The sequence below is a fragment of the Narcine bancroftii genome, chromosome 1, assembly GCF_036971445.1.
Source record: "Narcine bancroftii isolate sNarBan1 chromosome 1, sNarBan1.hap1, whole genome shotgun sequence".
Taxonomy (NCBI): domain Eukaryota; kingdom Metazoa; phylum Chordata; class Chondrichthyes; order Torpediniformes; family Narcinidae; genus Narcine; species Narcine bancroftii.
In genome coordinates, this window is record NC_091469.1 from 206,904,708 (window position 1) to 206,924,172 (window position 19,465).

At 40.0% G+C, this 19,465-nt stretch overlaps 1 protein-coding gene across 2 annotated transcripts in view; it reads right to left on the reverse strand.

The window, feature by feature from the left end:
- Positions 1-19,465, reverse strand: part of rgs3a (regulator of G protein signaling 3a) — a 162,029-nt gene that overhangs the window by 60,021 nt on the left and 82,543 nt on the right. For both annotated transcript variants that reach the window (XM_069889639.1, XM_069889615.1), the window contains one exon: positions 7,655-7,786. In XM_069889639.1, coding sequence (XP_069745740.1) covers positions 7,655-7,786 — 132 coding nt within the window. The remainder of the gene's footprint in view (positions 1-7,654; positions 7,787-19,465) is intronic.

Consider the following 19,465-nt stretch of genomic DNA (forward strand, 5'->3'; position numbering starts at 1 on the left):
TGTTTCTTTCTGTAATGTTCTTATGTTGAGTTCACTTGGCCCATTGAGTACTCTGTGAAAGAGTGATTTAGCTTGCCCCACATCCCTCCAATCCATTTATCCAGTTCCTTTATGAGTGGTTTGCCTCCACTGTCATCCCTGGAATGCATCCCATCACAGATCCCATCAAATTAATATGGTTCCTTCATCATTCTATATCCCCTTTCTTAACCTCTCTGCATGTGGCAACATTCCTTCTGTCTACATCATAAGCCCCTTTCACACTTGCCAGTGATCCCAGGAATTGAATGCCAATCGGCCTTTAAAGTGCCAAGTGTGAAAGCAAAATCTGGTCAACGATGACATCATCTCATGCCAGGGATTGATGGTCTTGACCCCGAGTACAATCCCCAACATCTGCAGATGCCGGCGTTGAGATCAGGTAAGTGTAAAATGGGCAATTGCATTGCAGGCACTTCCTATTAAAGGTAGAACAGACCAAACGCCAGGGATAAACTCTTGCAAGTGTGAAAGCGTTCAGTGTCCCAGTTAGGAGTGGTCTAGTGTGAAAGGCCAAACACCCATTTCTATCCCAGGCTACTGAACAGCCGATTTATTGGGATGCAAGTGTGAAAGGGGCCACAGATTTTCAAGGTGGAGCTTAAGAATATTTTGGGAAATAATTAAAAAGTTGGTTTGAAAAAATAAACTGGTTATGTTGGTGTGAAAGATGTTACTGGCAACACTGTCAGTACGACAATATTGTGGTAACTTCAAGTAAAATCACTGTTTTTTTTAATTTTCATAACGTGTTTTTGCTCTTCTGATGTTTCTCTGTTGTTTCTCTTAATTTAACTGTTGTTATCCTTGGTTAACATTATAATTATATTTTTTCTGACCAGTCTTATTATCATCCAGTCCAAAGGATGTTAACAATCATGTCCTCAAGGGAAAAACCAGATTGGACCAGGTTAGAGCTAGATAAAATAGGGGAGAAGGTAGCAGAACATATACTCTATAAGTTGGATGAAAAACTGGTGCAAGATAAAAGCTCACCAGTACTGCACTATCTGCTCAATATTTGGAAGAAGATTCATGTAGAAAGGAAAAAAACAAATGACCAACTTACAAAATTATTATTGACGCAAAATCAACTAATCCCTTTCACAATAGATCCCTTTTCTCTCCCTTTCTCTGAAGGAAAGGTTATCAAAAGAATAGAAAATTGTTTTTTTGGGAAATAATTTATTATCTTTTGAACAAATGAAGTACAAATATGGTATAACTCACGGTACAATGTTTGCATACCACCAACTGAAAACCTACTTAAAGGACAAATTAGGAAGCAGGCTGAGGTTACCAGAAGGAAGCAGCTTTCAATATGTGATTACAGACACAATGATAATTAAAAGATTTATAACAAACATGTGCATCAAGCTGCAAGGGAAAGAGAACGATGAAATAAGCTGTAAACCCAAACAAAAGTGGGAACAAGATCTAAATATAAAGATAAAAAATGAAAAATGGGAAAAGCTGTGCTCCGGAACTATAGAAATACAATAAACACGAGGTTACGCATGATATAATATAATTGGTTACACAGGCTATATATCACGCCCCAAAAGTTAAATAAATGGGACCCAACAGTATCAGACAGATGTTTTTGCTGTAAGAAGGAAACGGGACAACAGTCCATGCAATTTGGGCATGTGAGAAAGTGGAAAAGTTTTGGGAAGATCTAAATCAGCTATTAAATAAAATCTCAAAAAGCAACATACCAAAAAACCCAGAGATCTTTCTTCTAAGTAATATAAGAAGTAAAGAACTAGGCCTCAAATTGGATAAAGCGCAAAAAAGATTTATTATGATAGCCTTAGCTGTAGCAAAAAAATGAATAATGTCAACCTGGAAATCAGAAAAGAGCCTGAGAATACAGCAATGGTACATAGAAATGAACAAATATATTCCATTGGAAAAAATAACATTTAATTTAAAAAATAAAGTCACAGTATTTGAACAAATTTGGGAACTGTACATGGAACACAACATGCCTTGGACCTCCACCACCTAAAATGATAGAATGAGAAGAAGACGAAATGAACTGGCCCAGTGTATAAAAGTAGATGTCACAATTTTCTTGTTTATTTTCATTGTGTGATGACATTGTTTAATGGGTTTATTGTAGATGTTGAATGTTTAATGGGTAGGGAGGGGGGTGGGAAGGAGGGAGGGAAGGGAGGGGGAAAAAGGGGAGAAAATGACATTGTGTATATTCAAGAGGGAAATGTTTGTGTGTAATTTGGTTAATATGGTTCATAGTGTGAAAAATTTAAAAAAAATTTAAAAAAACACTTCGTCCGTACCCCTTTACTTTTTCAGTTCAGCAGTGAGTGAGACTTGTATCTGTATGTATCTTTGTGCACTAGCGTATTGATGGGGACGCACCCCAGGCACCAGCCTGAGGGGGACACCAACATTGGAAAAAAAAGTAGGGACCCAAGAATGTAAAGCACGAGGTTAGTGCAGTTTTGATGCATTTTCTGCGAGAAAAAATGTCAGAAAACATGCTAGTGTTTTTATATTTTTTTTTAGGGTCAGTTTTCTTCCTTTGATTCGATCATTACTTTTATTACATTTTTCAATTCTAAGACATAATAAAATATTGAATAATATGTTTCGGGGAGTTTATGCTGCTGTATTAATCTGTTTCAGAGAGATCTCGCTGTTGTATATTCAAAATGAACAGACCAAGCAAGCAAATGGTTCGTCAAGTTTGGGTTTATACCTGCTCTACACATGAACCGCATATTTTTGCCTATTATCCCAACAGATTTTGACAAAAGAATCAATGAAAGCAGGCCATCTTGAAGCTCATTTGAGGGTAAAACATCCTAACCATGTCAATTTGAAATTGGAATATTTTAAATCACTAAAAGAGAAATTTGAAAATAGATCAAAAATCATTTTGTTATTTCTCTGTGCAAACTACAGCCCTGAATCGTACCCTTGAAGCGAGCTGTGAAATTTCTCTGCCGATAGCAAAACATGGGAAGAATCATACGATTGGGGAGGAACTGATTAAACCTGCAATATCATTGTTTCTCAGAACAGTTCTGCAAAAGGACGACAAAGATGTCTGAGCAATGCCATTGAGTAATAGTACTGTCTGCAACAGAATAGATGACATGAGTCAAGATGTTGAAAAACAGCTCATTGAGAAGTTGAAATAACAAAAGTCCTCAATACAACTGGATAAATTGGTCATACTGGACAGTGAGGCTCAGTTATTGGCATACGCGAGATACATTGATCAGGAAGAGTTTCAAGAAGAGATGTTGTTTTGTGAATTATTAGAAACAACCACCACTGCAGTTGATATCTACAGCAAGTTCAAAAATTATTTGGATGAAAAGGAAATAACAGAAGGAAACATTGTATCTTGTGCTGAAGATGGTGCGCCTGGTATGATGGGTTAAAAAAAAGTTTAAAATTTATGAAGAATTTTCATTGTGCATTGTGTTATCCTCCAAGAAAACTTAGTTTCCAAGAAACTTTTACACAAGATACTACATTCTGTGATCAAGGGTATCAATGCCATCGAAGCTAATGCCAAATGTGAATATCTGTTTAATGTCTACATGTTCCAGACCTTCACAATTTATATCCTGCTATCCTGTTCTAAGGAGCACTACATCTCCAGTTCTTCACATCACTAGAATCACTTTGGTATATGTCATCTGCTCCCTCTCCATCTTTTCTAAAGTTTGACACCCTGCACTGGAGCAATATCCTTGCTGTGGCCGAACAAGCATTTTGTGCTCTGGTACACAATGTTTGGCACAGGCCCCAGGGCCTGTTTTGCTGCTGTAGTTGCTATGGTTCTACATTGCTTGCACTTATAATATCCATGATCCCATCTACTTTTCCAATGGCTTTCTCAACTTGTCCTGTAACTATTAACAAAGTATGGTAGAGAACCCCCCCCCCCCAACCCCCGAGAGCTTTCTGTTCGTCTCTCCTTTTTAGAACACCAGTTCATATTGCCTCCTTATATAAAAAAAGATGTTAGCAAATCAGGGAACTTTGGAAAACTATGACAAAAGCATCAGCATTTTTCTTCCTCCATGTCCTTTAAAACTCTGGGGTTAATGCTCTCTGCTCCTGGGGACCTTTTAGTGCTTAATGGTATTATTTTTTCTCAGTTACATTAAATTAATCATTAATTCACTAGTTTCTCTTGAATGTCAAATATTTTCTTCTCAGAGATGAAGTAAATATTTGTTGTCTGTGTAGAGCTCGTCGAAAGAATCAAAGACTTGTTGATCCAAACCAAGGCTTTTATTAGCAAAAGACAGGAGCTCTTCACAGGTGGCCGACCAATCCGGAATGATCCGACCTGGCTAGGGACACAACCCTTTAAGGCCCAGACAGTAGGCGTGGCTTAGCTCTCAGCCAATCGCTGTAAGCACAGTCTAGATACTGTAACTATATACACTATATACATTGGTGATAGATCTGTACTATCACAGTCTGTCAAGTCCTTACTTGCTCCTGTTTCCAAAGAGCTAATATTATCCCCAACACCTCTCTGGACTTTTAAATCTTGTACAAATTGAGAGATTCTTCGTCATTCTTATCAAATCCCCTTTTTAAGCTCTGAACATAACTTTTTTTCTCCTTTGGTATTCTTTGAATTGATGCCAGGGTTCTTTACTCTGGTTTAATGTTATTTTTTTCTTGAATGCACTGTGTGACTGATTTTCACCTATTTTCCTCAATAGCACATCTGTATTTTTAAGCATCAAGAAGCCAATTACAAAAATTGATTTCACATCGGGATATTGATATTTAATAGAGAGATCAATTCTCAGCTCAATGAATTAGGGTTTGGGTTAGAAAAATCACAACCCCAGGTCACAGAAAGGAAACTTCACCAAGTCAGTCAAAAAGCAAGTAATTACTGTATAGTTTGGCATACAGGTTGAGTTGTGAAACCCAATAAATCTAGAAAAAAAGGGGGTGGGGGGGTTCACTTATATGCTGGATATATTTTTGAGACCGTAAATTCAGCTCAAAATCCAATCCACGCCGATCCGGTGTACAAGTCGACCCAAGGAAATCCAAAAAACCCGACTGCAACAGATTTTAATTGAGATCTTTATTGAAAAACAACTCATTTAGAGCCCTTCAAAATCAGTCTCGCTATCATCGTCTGAGGCAAAGATGGCGGCAAGCACATCAGTACTCTCATTGTCATCATATGGGTCCCAGTCTGTATCTGCTGAGGTGGTTTCAGCTTCACCGTCAGTGTCCCACAATAAATCATCTTCCATGCCATCAATTGCACAAGAGATACTGCACTTTATGAACAGTCTCTACTTAAACTTTGTCCCATGCTTTGAGCACGAAGTGACACCGCACATCAAATGATGCAGCATGCATTTCCCCATCTTTTATAAACTACTTTTCTGCACTTGACATCCATGTATTCCACTCCTCGCGCACATGGTTATGAGTGGCTTGTTCAAGCAGACATCGAGAGTTGCAATAGAGATGTCAAAGCACCCAGGATAACTGTCATGTAACTATTATGTAGTGCTAATCTACTTTTAGTCTTCTCAGTCAAGTGGCTACAAAATGTAGCCCAGACCAGCAAACTCCATTCTTTGCGTAAACCACTCATTGTCCATCCATCCTTTTTCGTGAAAATGTACAAAAATACCCGCAGGGAATTTCATTTTCAGTTTAATTTTGCGTTTGAAGATTACCATGGGTCTTAACTTTGAGCCGCCGGCCATGCACAATAACACCATGGTAAATCTGGTCCTTTTGTGGCCTGTACTCTGGTTTGCACAGTTCTAACACCTCTTCATTCCACTGTTCTATTGCCTAACATGTTGAAGTTCATCCATGTTTCTGATATTTTCCAAAGCAAACTAATGTTTCTGATGGTTCCAAATTTTTAACTGGTGAAAATTTATAACTTTATGATCAAGATCTTTTGGTAGTTTCTGTGCAATTTTTGTTTTTTGGCATAATACCAGATTTTTCCTGTTCATGAAATGATTGCACCAGCCGACTGTAGCCTCAAAATCATCACTGAGGGCTGATGTTCTTTCTTTATTTCAGGTGTCTATGTAGCAATCTTGTCTCTGTTCACGTACCCATTCTGTAATGTGATTTTCCAACTCTGCCAACGAGGGATTCCTTTTCTCAATGAAATTTGCCTCTTTAGTATTTTTCTTAAAGTCTCTTCTTTCTTGCTTCAATCTCTTACTAACTTCTCCTGCACGTCAAATTTTCTTGCAGCCGAGCAGTTGTTGGTTTTCTTGGGCATTTCCATCATTTTCAATTTAAAACTCACTTCATACTTTTGTTGTGAGTCGTGTTGTTTCAATGGGCCCTCCATCATAGCAATGACCTCCAGCCAATGCCCAGGAGATCAACCCATGCAATCTTTGGGGGTCAAAGTATATACTAGTCAATGGTCAATCTCCGGCATCGCAATCTTTGGGGGTCAACTTGTATGCTGGTCAATGGGACAAATCAGGAACCCAAAAATTGGGGTCAACATCTGCTGTCAACATAAAACCATTAAAATTAGGCTGAAAAATGGGAATCGGGTTGTACGCTGGCCAATTTGTATGCCAAAATATATGGTACATTTATATAATGTCTAACATTTTAAGATGTGCACAGAAAAAAAGAATCCTAACTCCCTATCTTTATTCATTTTCTCTGACATTCATCTATTCACACTTCATCATTATTGCACGGAGTTTATTAAATGTTTCTCCCTATTTTTTACAGCCAACTAATGACTGGACATGGTAACTTTTAGTCAATTCTAGGCAGCTTCCTTGAAGTAAAAAGGTAATAAGTTCGTAGTGACAGAGAAGGTTATGAAAGAAATGAGGAATAGATCAGTTTTAAACCTGGGCTAATTGGAACCATTTAGATTTTCATCCTCCAGGGGTGTTAATTGGAACAAGCTTTGATTCCAAACCAATCCAGAACTGTAATAAAGATGAACGGCCAGCATCCAGCCTCCACAAAGCCACATCACTTCAGTAAAGAGGATTCACAAAGAGGTGAAAGCAGTGATCCTGAAATTAGGTATCTGAACTGTGGACAGTCTGAAAGAATAAAGATTTAATGTTAACAGAAATAGAGAGAAGATATTAAAATGTAATAAGATGTTGTCCTGGACTCATCCAAACCTTTGCTTGATATTGCAGTTATATCTGTACTATAATTTCAGTTTTGTGGAAAATACATACATTGCACGGTTCCAACAATAATTTCAAAGCATAACAAGGTCATCAAAAGACAACAGAAAAATATTGCAATTGCCAGTCAGAAAATAAAAGTTAGAAAAAAAAAATCACGTTATTTTTAGAAGAATTGTTTTGACACTGCAATGGATAATTAAAGTAAGGCAATTAATTTCCTGGAATGAATTCTGTTTGTCATCTAAAGCAAATCAGTTAGTGTTGCCCTACTCGATGTTTATATTTCTTATAAAGATATATCTATGAGCATAACATAAAGAAGCACAATAAACATTAATCTAGAAGTTTCAATTGACCTTAAAAGGCGGTCAAGCCCCCCATAAACGAATACAATGTGCAGCATTCATCTCTAGGCTGCCCCTCGTGAAAGAGAAGATTCTTACCTTGTTCATTGTTTCAGTTACTGTTGAAGGTTGATCATGCTTCTGTTTGAGAATGTTTTCCTTTAAACATTGACAGACTTTCTTTTTTTGCTCTGTTGTATATGCCTCCAAACTCAAACTACTCTGTAATTTCTGAAGTGAAAAACAAACTGGTCAACACAGATATTCTGAGAAGCATAAAAATCTTGTTTGCAGAAATATTTCCCTGGCTTATATTTAACTGCAGATGACAAATGCCCCCCATTCTCATTATAACCACTTAATAGAGCTTTCACCTGCTATTTTTGTTATAGCACTTTCCCACAGTTACTATGGGTAAAAAAATTTCAAAGATGCATAGCCCTCTGGTTATAAAAAATGTCAACCCATTACTGAATATCCAACCTCTTATTTTGAGATAATGGTCCCTGGTTCTAAACACTCCAACCAACTGAGATATGGTTTCCACCCATGACCTGTAAATAGGTTCTGTGTTTCAATAAGGTTCCCTCTCATTTTTCTAAACTCTAACAAAGATGTGCTCAGTCAGTTTAGCACAACTCTGACCTCACAGAAACCAGTCTTGTAAATCATTTGCCGCATTCCCTAAACCACAAACATATTTTCTTAGCAAGAGAAAGAAAACATTTTTACTGATACATTCTCACTAGGACCTGCATAATTTCAGAAGAACATCCTTAATCTTGTACTCAAGTCTTCTGACAGCAAAGATAACAGATTTTTCCTCATGTTTGTTGCAACTGCTAATCAACTTTCAATTATTCATATACAAAGACAGCCAGGTCTTTCTCAAACATCTTTCAATCTCTCACCATTAAAAAAAACATACAAGGTGAGGCTGAACATGACAAATGGCTGAAGCCTCACTCTTTTAATGAGCTGAGCACATTTTATGTTTGCTTTGAAAAGGTGAACTCAACAATATCTATGAGAATCCCTGCAGAAGCTGCCGACCCTTTTTATGTGTTGCTGAGATCAGAACATCCTTCAAGGGGGTGAATCCTCGCAAGGCACCAGGGACTAATGGTGTACCTGAGAAGGCACTGAAAATCTGTGCCAACAAACTTCCTGGGATGCTCACAGACACTTTCAAACTCTCACTGCAGTTGAAGGTTCCCACCTGCTTCAAAAGGAAATCAATTATCCCCGGTGCCCAAGAAGATCAGAGGGATTTGCCTCAATAACTACCGTGATGAAATGCTTTGAGAGATTGATCATTGTAGATCAGTTACCGTGTTCATATCCTGTATATCCGGGTTATGGGGTTCCGGGGGATTCTTTATGCTGGTGCACGACTGTGTCTTTGCATCCTCAATGTATATAGTTAATAAACTGGGTTTGAAGTTAATCCATTTGCTTTCATTTATCTAAAATCGCAACAATCATGGCCAGAATTAACTCGAACCTAAGTAAAGATCTGGACCCACTGCAATTCACCTACCGTCGCAATTGCTCCACAGGAGATGGAGTCTCACTGGCTCTTCACTCAGCTTTGGATTGCCTAGATTACAGCAACACGTACATCAGGCTACTCTTCATCAACTATAGCTCAGCTTCACACCCTCAGTGTTGGTCAACAATCTCCAACACTTGGGCCCTTGCAACTATATCTGTGACTTCCTTATCTTAGTCAGAATGAATTGCAAGCAATGTCTCCTCCTCACTGAGGATCCACACAGGCGCCCCTCAAGGATGTGCGCTTAGTCCACTGCTCTACTCGCTATTCACCTATGGCTGTGTGGGTCGGCACAATTCAAATGCCTTCGACAAATTTTCCACAGATCATCAGGAGAATCACAATGAGGAAGTGCATAGGAGGGAGGTAGATCAGCTGGTTGAGTGGTGCCACAACAACAACCTTGCGTTCAACATTAGCAAAACCAAGGAACTGACTGTGGACTTCAGGAAGGAGAAATCAGGCCAAAATAAACCAGTCCTCATCGAGGCATCAGCAGTGGAAATGGTTAAGAACTTCAAGTTCTTGGATGTTGACCTCTCTGAGGATCTGTCCTGTTGATGCAATCACGAGGAATGCTCGCCAGTAGCTATACTTTGTGAGAGATTTGGTAGGTCACCAAAGACACTTGCAAACTTCTACAGCTGACTTGTGGAGAGCATTCTGACTCATGGCATCACTGTCTCATCAAGTTTATTGTCATCTGATGGCTTAAGTACAACCCAACAAAAGTGTTCTCTGGTCCTGGGTGCAAAACATGTTGACACACAACTGGACATTAACACACATGCAAACAAAGAATACATAGGAAGGAGATGTATTCTATCGATAAAATAACTAAATTTTGTTTTGTACAAATAAGAGTCTCGGATGGTTAGTGTGAGCAGTTCCTTTGGAGGTTCAGCATTCTCATTGCCCGTGGGAAGAAGCTGTTTCTCAGCCTGGTGGTGCTGGCTCTGATACTCTTGCATCTCTTCCCGACAGGAGCAGCTGATCGTGTCAATCGGGGGGAGGGAGACTCCAGTGATTCTCTGTGCCACTCTTATGGTCCTTTGGATTGACCTCCAATCTATTTCTCCGCAGCAACTATACAACCCTGATGCAGCAGCCAGGATGTTCTCAATAGAGCTCCTACAGAAGGTTGACTTATGGTGGCTGGTAGCCTTGCCCACTTCAGTCTTCTCAGGAAATGTAATTGTTGTTGCACCTTCCTGATAAGTGAGGAGATGTTGAGTGTCCACGATAGGTCATTATTTAAGTGAACTCCAAGGGACTTTGTGCTTTCCACTCTCTCTATTATGGAGTTGCTGATGTGTAATAGAGAGTGACCATTCGTAGTCCTCCTGAAGTCCATGATCATCTCTTCCATCTTGTTCAAGTTGATACTCGGGTTGTCATTCTTGCACCATTTCACGAGGTTTTCCACCTCTTCTCTGTAGTGTGCCTCATTGCTGCTGTTGATGAGGCCAACGACTATTGTGTCATCTGAAACCTTGTTGACACTGTTGGAGCTGGATCTGGTGATGCAGTCATGATTAGTAGTGTGAACAGGAGCGAGCTGAGGATACAGCCCTAAGGTGCGGCAGTTCTCAGCGTGACAGTTCTCAGTACTCTGCTACCAACCCACACAGGCTGTGGTCTTTCTGTTAGGAAGTCCATGATCCAATTACAGAAGGGACAAAACAGGAACCCAAAAATTGGGGTCAACATCTGCTGTCAACATAAAACCATTAAAATTAGGCTGAAAAATGGGAATCGGGTTGTACGCTGGCTAATTTGTATGCCAATTGTTGAGTCCCACCGAGGAAGCTCCTCCATCAGCCTCTGAGGAATAATTGTATTAAACGCTGAGTTAAAGTCAATGAACAAGGCGTCATTCTCCAGGTGGACTAGTACAGAGTGAAGCAACAAGGCTATGGCACTGTTTGTGGAATGATTTCTTCTTTAGGTGCATTGAAATGGGTCCAACATCTCTGGATGTGTGTTTTGATGTGTTCTATCACCAGACGCTTGCAGAAGTTCATAATGGTGGATATCAGTGTTACTGGGTAGGAGTCATTGAGGCTGTTATTTGTCCCATCTTGGGTACTGAGTTGATGGTGGCTACCTTAAATCTTGCAGCAACAATGGACTGGTGCTGTAAGGTGTCCATGAAGATCTTCGTCATCTGGTCTGTGCCGTTCTTCAATACCCGACCAGGTACGTTGTCTTGTCCTGCTGCTTTGTGTGGGTTAACCTTGGTTAGGGTTCCCCTCACCTCGGCCATGGCTATGCAGGGGACTCTGTTTTCTTCTCATCAAACCATGCATACAAGATGTTCAGTCTGTCTGGAAGGGAGGTGTCATTTTCCTCGATTTGCAAGGTTGACGTGATCCATTATAATCTTGATCCTTTGCCACATGCACCTCGTGTTGCTGGTGCCGCACAGCTGTCTGTGGATTTTCTGTGCGTATCTCTGCTTTGCCTTCAGGATTGCATGGGAAGGTTCAGCCCTAGCTGAACTTAGTGTCTTCCTACACCCTGTCTTGAAGGCAGGGTCACAAGATCTGAGAAGGGGCCAGACCTCTGCATCCATTCATGGTTTCTGGTTAGCCCTGGTTGTGAAGCATTTGATCTCAATGATATCCTCAATGCACTTGCTGATACAGCCAGTCACTGAGCTCAGGTACTCCTCTATGTTTACATGACAGTTGAAGGTACCTGTATCCCTGAAACAGCTCCAGTCCATGGTCTCAAAGCTGTCTTCCACTCCCGGCCACGTCTTGATCTCCCTGCCAACTGACCTAGTTTGCTTTGCCAGCAGTCTGTATGCCAGGGTTAGCAGAACAGATATGTGATCCGAGTTACCAAGGTGGGGGTGAGGTTCAGCCTTGTACGCACCAGGGATAAGGCTACCGAGAATCCAGGGTGTTCTCTCCTCTGGTAGAAAAGTGCACATCCAGTTGAAACCACGGTAAGACCATTTTTAGGTCGGCCTGATGGAAGTCACCAGCAACAATCATGGTACCGTCAGGATGGGAAGTCTGGACTTCGCAGATGAGGTCATAAAGTTCCTTCATGGCTTCACCCTCATTAGCCAAAGCCTGGTATAGAGGTGCCAATGCACATGACAAACGGCAAAAGACGTGAACTCAGCCAGCACCATCATTGTCATCGTCTTCACTCCATCAAGGACATCTCCAAGAGGTGGTGTCTTAAGAAAGTAGCTTCAATCCTCAAGGACCCTCACCATCCAGGCCATGTCTTCTTCACACTGCTACCATTAGAAAGGAGGTACAGGAGCCTGAAGATAAACACCCAATGGCACAAAAACAACTTCGTCCCTTCTGCCATTAGATTTCTGAATGGACAATGAACCACAGATACTACCTCATTTGTAATTTTAGAGCAATATTTGCACTGCAATGGTGCTGCAAAACAACAAATTTCTTGACATATCATGACAGTAAATTTTGATTCCTTTCACCTGCTCATAACTTCCTGGTGCCTCTCTCACAGTTCATTCTACTATCTAGCTATCTATATATAATGCTAGAGACAGCACAGAACCAAGCCCCTCAGCCCAACTCATCCAGCATGACTAAGTGGGCATTCTGGGCTAGTCCCATTTGTCTATATTTGGTCCAAATCCTTCTAAATCTTTCCTATCCATAAATCTGTCCAAAAGCCCTTTGAATATTGCAATTGTACCCATTTCTATAGCTTCCCCTGATAGTTTGTTCCAGATATGGACCACCCTCGGAGTGAAAAAGTTGTCCCTTAGGTCCTATTCTCTCTCTCACCTTAAACCTCTAATCCCCCTAGTTCTAGAATCATCTACCAAGGGAGAAAAATGTGAGCATTCATTTTATCCATGTCTCTCATGATTTTACAAATCTGTGGGGTCACCTACATTCTCGGTAGCCTTATCCAAACTATTGTGATAGATAGATTGGGGTCAACACCAACAACACTCAGTTCTCAAGGTGAAAGCACCCATTTTGCTTTCTATCCATTAACCAACTTTGATAACTATGACCATACCAATTTTGTAGCCAACCTACCAACTCACCATGCCTTGATATTCTGGACAAGCCTACCCTGAGGAATGTTATCTAATAGTTCACCAATGAAATTTATCTCAGCAATCGTCTTTGACCTCAAAATGCTCAATGAAAACAAGACAAGGGCCTCCAATGCAAAAAAAGCCTGGTGATATCCTCTAACAAGTCCACACTTTCCCAAATAGGAGTCAATCTTGTCCATTAATTTCCCTACCACTCATGTGCTTCACTAGTCCATAATCTAGTCCATAATTGCCCTTCTAAAGCAAAGGAACAACAATACCCATTCTCCAGTCTTCTGGGACTTCATTTGTGACTGAAGAGGATACAGAGATCTCAGCCAAGGCATACTCATCTCCTTTCTTGCTTCCTTCAGTACATGTTCTATTTGGCCTTGGGGAGTTATCCATCTTTATTTTTTTTCACACTGTGAACTATATCAATCAAAATACATACAAACATTTCCCTCTTAAATATACACAGTGGCATTTTCTCCCCTTTTTTTCCCCTTACCTTCCCTCCCCACTTCCCAACCCCTCCAAACCCATTAAACGTTCAACATATACAATTCAACCATTAAACAATGTCATCACACAATGAAAATAAACAAGAAAATTGTGTCATCTACTTTTACACACTGGATCAAGTCATTTTGTCTTCTTATCATTTTAGGGGGTGGAGGTCCGAGGCAAGCCCTCTCTGTTATGTTCCATGTACAGTTCCCAAATTTGTTCAAATAATGTGACTTTATTTTTTAAATTATATGTTATTTTTTCCAATGGAATATATTTATTCATTTCCATGTACCGTTGCTGTATTCTCAGGCTCTCTTCTGATTTCCAAGTTGACATTATACATTTTTTTGCTACATCTAAGGTTATCATAATAAATCTTTTTTGCGCTTCATCTATCATTTAGTCAATACATGGAAGAAGATTCACTTAGAAAGGAAAAAAACAAATGGCCAACTACCAAAATTATTATTGACGCAAAATCAGCTAAAATCCCTTTTACAATAGATAACCTTTCCTTTAGAGAATGGGAGAGAAAAGGAATTAAAAGAATAGAAAACAGTTTTTTGGGAAATAATTTATTAACATTTGAACAAATGAAGAACAAATATGGAATAACTCATGGTACAATGTTTGCATACCATCAACTGAAAGCCTACTTAAAGGATAAATTGGGAAAAAGATTTAAACATAAAGATAAAAAATGAAACATGGGAAAAGTTATGTTCTGGAACTATGAAGAATATAATAAACACAAGGTTACGCATGATAGAGTATAATTGGTTACACAGGTTATATATCATGCCCCAAAAGTTTAAAAAATGGGATCCAACATTATCAGATAGATGTTTTCGCTGTAAGAAGGAAATGGGAACAACATTACATGCAATTTGGGCATGTGAGAAAGTGAAAATGTTTTGGGAAGATCTAAATCAGGTATTAAATAAAAGCAACATACCAAAAAATCCAGAGATCTTTCTTCTAAGAATATAAGAAGTAACGAATTAGGGAGTTATCCATCCTGATGCCTCTCAATTCATGTACCTCCTCCTTCTTAATCATAAGATCTCAAGTCATAGGAGCAGAAATAGGCCAAATGGCCCATCGAGTCTGCTCTACTATTCTATCATGAACTTGGTTCCATAGCAGCCTGTGGCAACAAGTTTCACGGACTCATGACCTCTGGCTAAATTTTTTCTTCATCTCTTTTTTAAATTGATGCCCATTTATTCTGAAATTGTGCCTTCTTGTCCTAGACTCCCCTACCATGGGAAATAACCTTGCCAATCGTCTCTGTCCAGGCCTTTCAGCATTCAAAATGTTTCAATGAGATAGCCCCTGATCCTTTTGTACTCCAACAAAATTCATCATATGCCAACCCTTTCATAATGTTGATGTCCTAGAATATCGATAGACTTCTCTTCATTACACCCCTTTCCACTGAAACTTCTATCAACTAGTTAGGCTTATTCCCTAACATAGTCCTCCATACCAGGTGCAGAATGGCTCCATCCGTATTTGAACTATGACATATTGTTTCAAGAAAATGTCCCACATGATTGATGGTGGAGACAGATAGAAAGATTTGGGTGGTCAGGGTTGAACCCTTTTCACAGTACTAGATAATAACATGACAAATAAACTTCAATCATCAACCCTTGCTAATAATCTTTCAGATCTTGAACTCTTCTCATCATCAACAAGATGTTGAAACATTCAAATGAAAATTTCAGCAACTTCCTGAAAAATTGAGCTCCCTTAAAATGATGGTGATATTGAGACATGTCTCATCTCACTTCCCACCAGTCTAGTTACTTTATATGATTAGAAGTGGTATATTTGACAACAGCATCAATGACCTGTGACCTTGAGGCTCTCAAGTTTTCTCTTCACTTTTTGACTATTTTCATTTTTCAGCTTTTGCAGAAATGACGAACAGCATTTGGAAATATTCCAGCTGTCAAAATGCACTTCAGATCAACTTTTCTTCCATCTCCCCACACTTGCCCTAATTAGCAACCAGGTCCATCAACTAGTTGATACGGGAAACTCCAGCCTTATTAGCAATGAACAACACAGACCAGGTCAGCACCAGTCTTGTCAAACATGACCTACTCTATGAGGAAAAAAACCTTGACTTGGCCTTTAAATTCAACCCAAGTCCATGAACAGTAGTTTAATGATTAGGCTTGACCATGTGTAGAATATTGCTGTAGACAATAAAGGAATAATTTTTATGAAATTTTGAGCTGCATTTATCCACCGAAGTACACAAATCAATGTTTTTTTTTAATTTAGACATACTGCGCTGTAACAGGCCCTTCTTGCCCACAAGCCAGTGCTGTCCAAATACACCAATTAATCTACAAACCCTGTACACTTTAAAAAAAAAAAGTGGAAGATAACCGGAACACCCAGGGGAAACCCACTCAGACAGGAGGAGAACATACAAACCCTTAACAAACAGCGGCAGATTCGAACTCGGATCACTGGTGCTATTAAAGTGTCATGTTAACCACGACGCTAAGCGTGTCTCTAATTTGCTAACTTTACAAGTCAAATTGTTCAAGTTATATACTGGGTGGGCTTTGCCCATTTCTAATCAAACTGGCTTGCTGGGGATGTCAGAGTTCTGTCAGCATTCGGTCATGTTCAGGGGGGTGGGAACGGGGTGCGAAGGGATGGGGGAGTGGTCACATAAAAGCCCAAGGAGTGAGGGCAGCAGTTTCTCTTTCCCATGAAAATAACAAATCTAATGCTTGCTTCAGAATGAATCTTATGACATGCTGACAGTTAAAAGATAAAACAAAACACAGAAAGTTCACATCACTGGTAGTTATCCAGCTCTTCTGTCTAAAACCGAGCCCGCTGAGTTTCAGTTCCCACTTGTAACTCTTCCTGTGCTCATCTGAGCAACTTCTCAATGTCCTCTATTGCTCTTTCAGGCAGTGTTTCAAGCTACCACTATTCCCTGGGTGACAAAATATTTCTCATCTCCTGTCTAAACCTACCTATTAATTTAAATACTTCCCTCCTCATCTTTTACTATTTATTGTGTCAGAGTGATCCACACAGGATAGGCTACTCAGCCCAACTTGTCCACGCCAAACAAGTTGCCCCATCTGAGCTAATCTCATTTGTCTGTATTCCTGTCCTATCCATGCATTTATATAAATGTCTCAAAAGCTTATCACTTCCTCTGGCAGCTCTTTCCATACACATACCCTGCCTGAGGAAAAAAAAGTTCCCCTCAACACCCCTTTAAATCTTTCCTTAAATCTGTGCTCTTTAATTTTACATCTTGCATACCTAAATCCCTATGGTCTTTTGGTAAATTTTGTCTGCACTCTAATACAATCTCATCTTTCCAGTAACGAGGTGACTGATGTACTGAGAAATGATCTGTGGACAAAGTCCCTGTGTCCCTCCACATATCTCGATGCCCTTTCAGTTACTGCACCCTCCCTGGTTTTACACCTTCCTGTGAAATTCCTCATATTTCTCTGATTGACCCCCATTCATCTCTTTAACAACCGATCAACCTTTCATCTAAAGCTTCCTTCATCATTGCCAACCACACATCCATTTTTGCATCTTCGGGAACTGTATTCTAAAACTGCAGGAGACCAAGTGCTGAATCCTACTGATTAAAGTCTGGTGGTCACAGAAACATCCATTACCCCTTGCTTCCTTCCACTGCCAATTTTGGATCCAATTTTCCACTCCCAAAGATCATGTGAACTTTCAGTTTTTGAACAGCCTGCCATGTAGGACCTTGTTAAAAATGTTGCTGATATCCACATTTCTTTGGCTTGGCTTCGCGGACGAAGATTTATGGAGGGGGTAAAAAAAGTCCACGTCAGCTGCAGGCTCGTTTGTGGCTGACCAGTCCGATGCGGGACAGGCAGACACGATTGCAGCGGTTGCAAGGGAAAATTGGTTGGTTGGGGTTGGGTGTTGGGTTTTTCCTCCTTTGCCTTTTGTCAGTGAGGTAACAAAATGCAATTGAAGTCTGCAAAATCATTGCGACAAAGGGGTAATTTTATATCAATAATTAAATTATAATGTGCATATTGAGTATTTAAACAAATAATTATGCACAAAAATCACACAGCAGTCCATTATCTGACAGGAAAACTAATCTCAATAAAAGGGGAGTAATATCCACATAATCTGCAGCAGACCTATTTCCGCAATTTGTAAACTAAAAGGAAAAAAACAATTAAAAAATACAAGCTAACATTATCAGTCATATCGTCCTTCCTGGCTATATGTCTCCACCACTGAAAAGTATCCATGTTTGTGGTTTTGATAACTCATTACATTATGAAGACACTGAACAATTACAATGCAGAATGCTCCACTACGCCTGTACCAATATCCATTCTAACCTCAGTTTTCAGAACTGCAGAATACACCCAAATTCTGTTCAAATGTTGTTGTTTTGAGGGGGCGGGGTGCTGAGGGGAGAGATTCTGCCTCAGTAAATTAATTCCTGACTCCCAACTACTGATGAGACTAAAATATTTTCTTCATCGCTGATCCATTGTCAATTATGGTCCTGGTCTTTCATAAAACCTCTTCTGAGGGAAATTCTTCTTTCCTATTTGTGCAGGCCACCATACATTTACACATCTCAATTTAGTTTCCCCTGAAGCCATTTGGGCTAAGTGGCCAGAGGACACTCATGTCTAGAGTCCACTGGATGACAAAATTCAAAGAAAGAAGAAAAATAAGGAAAGATCACATCCAAGTTTGAGAGCTTAATATTGCTGAAAGCTACAAGTACTGAGAAATTAGTAAAGTGGGAGAAAGAACATAGAACATTACAGCACACTTCAGGCCCTTCAGCTCTCGATGTTGTGCCGATCAATATATTCCTTAAAAAAAAGTACTAAACCCACCCTACCCAATCCATTTTCCTGTCTAGGAGTCTCTTAAATTCCACCAATGTTTCAGCCTCCACCACCATTCCTGGCAAGCCCTTCCAGACACCCACAACTCTCACCGGTCTATAATTCCCAGGATTCTCCCCATTACCTTTCTTTTAAAAACAAGGGGACTAAATTTGCCATTCTCCAATCCTCCAGCACCTCCTCTGCAGCCAAAGAGGATTCAAAGATCATAGCTACTGCCCCAGCTACCACTTCTCTCACTTCCCACAGCAGCCTGGGGTATATGTCTGGCCCTGGGGATCCAACACTTCCTTTTCCTTAATCTCCATATTGTCCAGTACACAGGCCAGTTCTAATTTGATCTCACCCTGATCAAGGTCCTTTTCTCTTGTAAATACTGAAGCAAAGTATTCATTTAAGACCTCCCCAACCTCCTCCTCCTCCTCCTCCTCCAGGCACATGTTGCCTCCTTTATCCTTTAGTGGTCCCAACTTCATTCTCGTCATCCTTCTGTTCTTCTCCTACGCATAGGATGCCTGGGGTTCTCCTTAATCCTACAGGCCAAGGACTTCTCATGCCCCGTTTGAGCTCTCCTAAGTCCTTTCTTAAGCTTCTTCCTGGCTACCATATACTTCTTATGAGCCCTTCCTGTTTCCTGCTTCCTATATCCTACATATGCTTCCTTCTTCCTCTTGACTAGTTGCCTCACCTGTTTCTTCAGCCACAGTTCCCTTTTCCAACCAACTGGTACAAACCTACCTACCTGAACTTAACACACACAAGTGTTCCCTAATGTCCTCCACATTACTTCTGTGCTTTCACCCTTGAACATCTGTTTCCAATTTACTCTCACTAGTTCCTGCCTCATCCCTTCATAATTAGACCTTTCCCAGTTAAGCACTTCC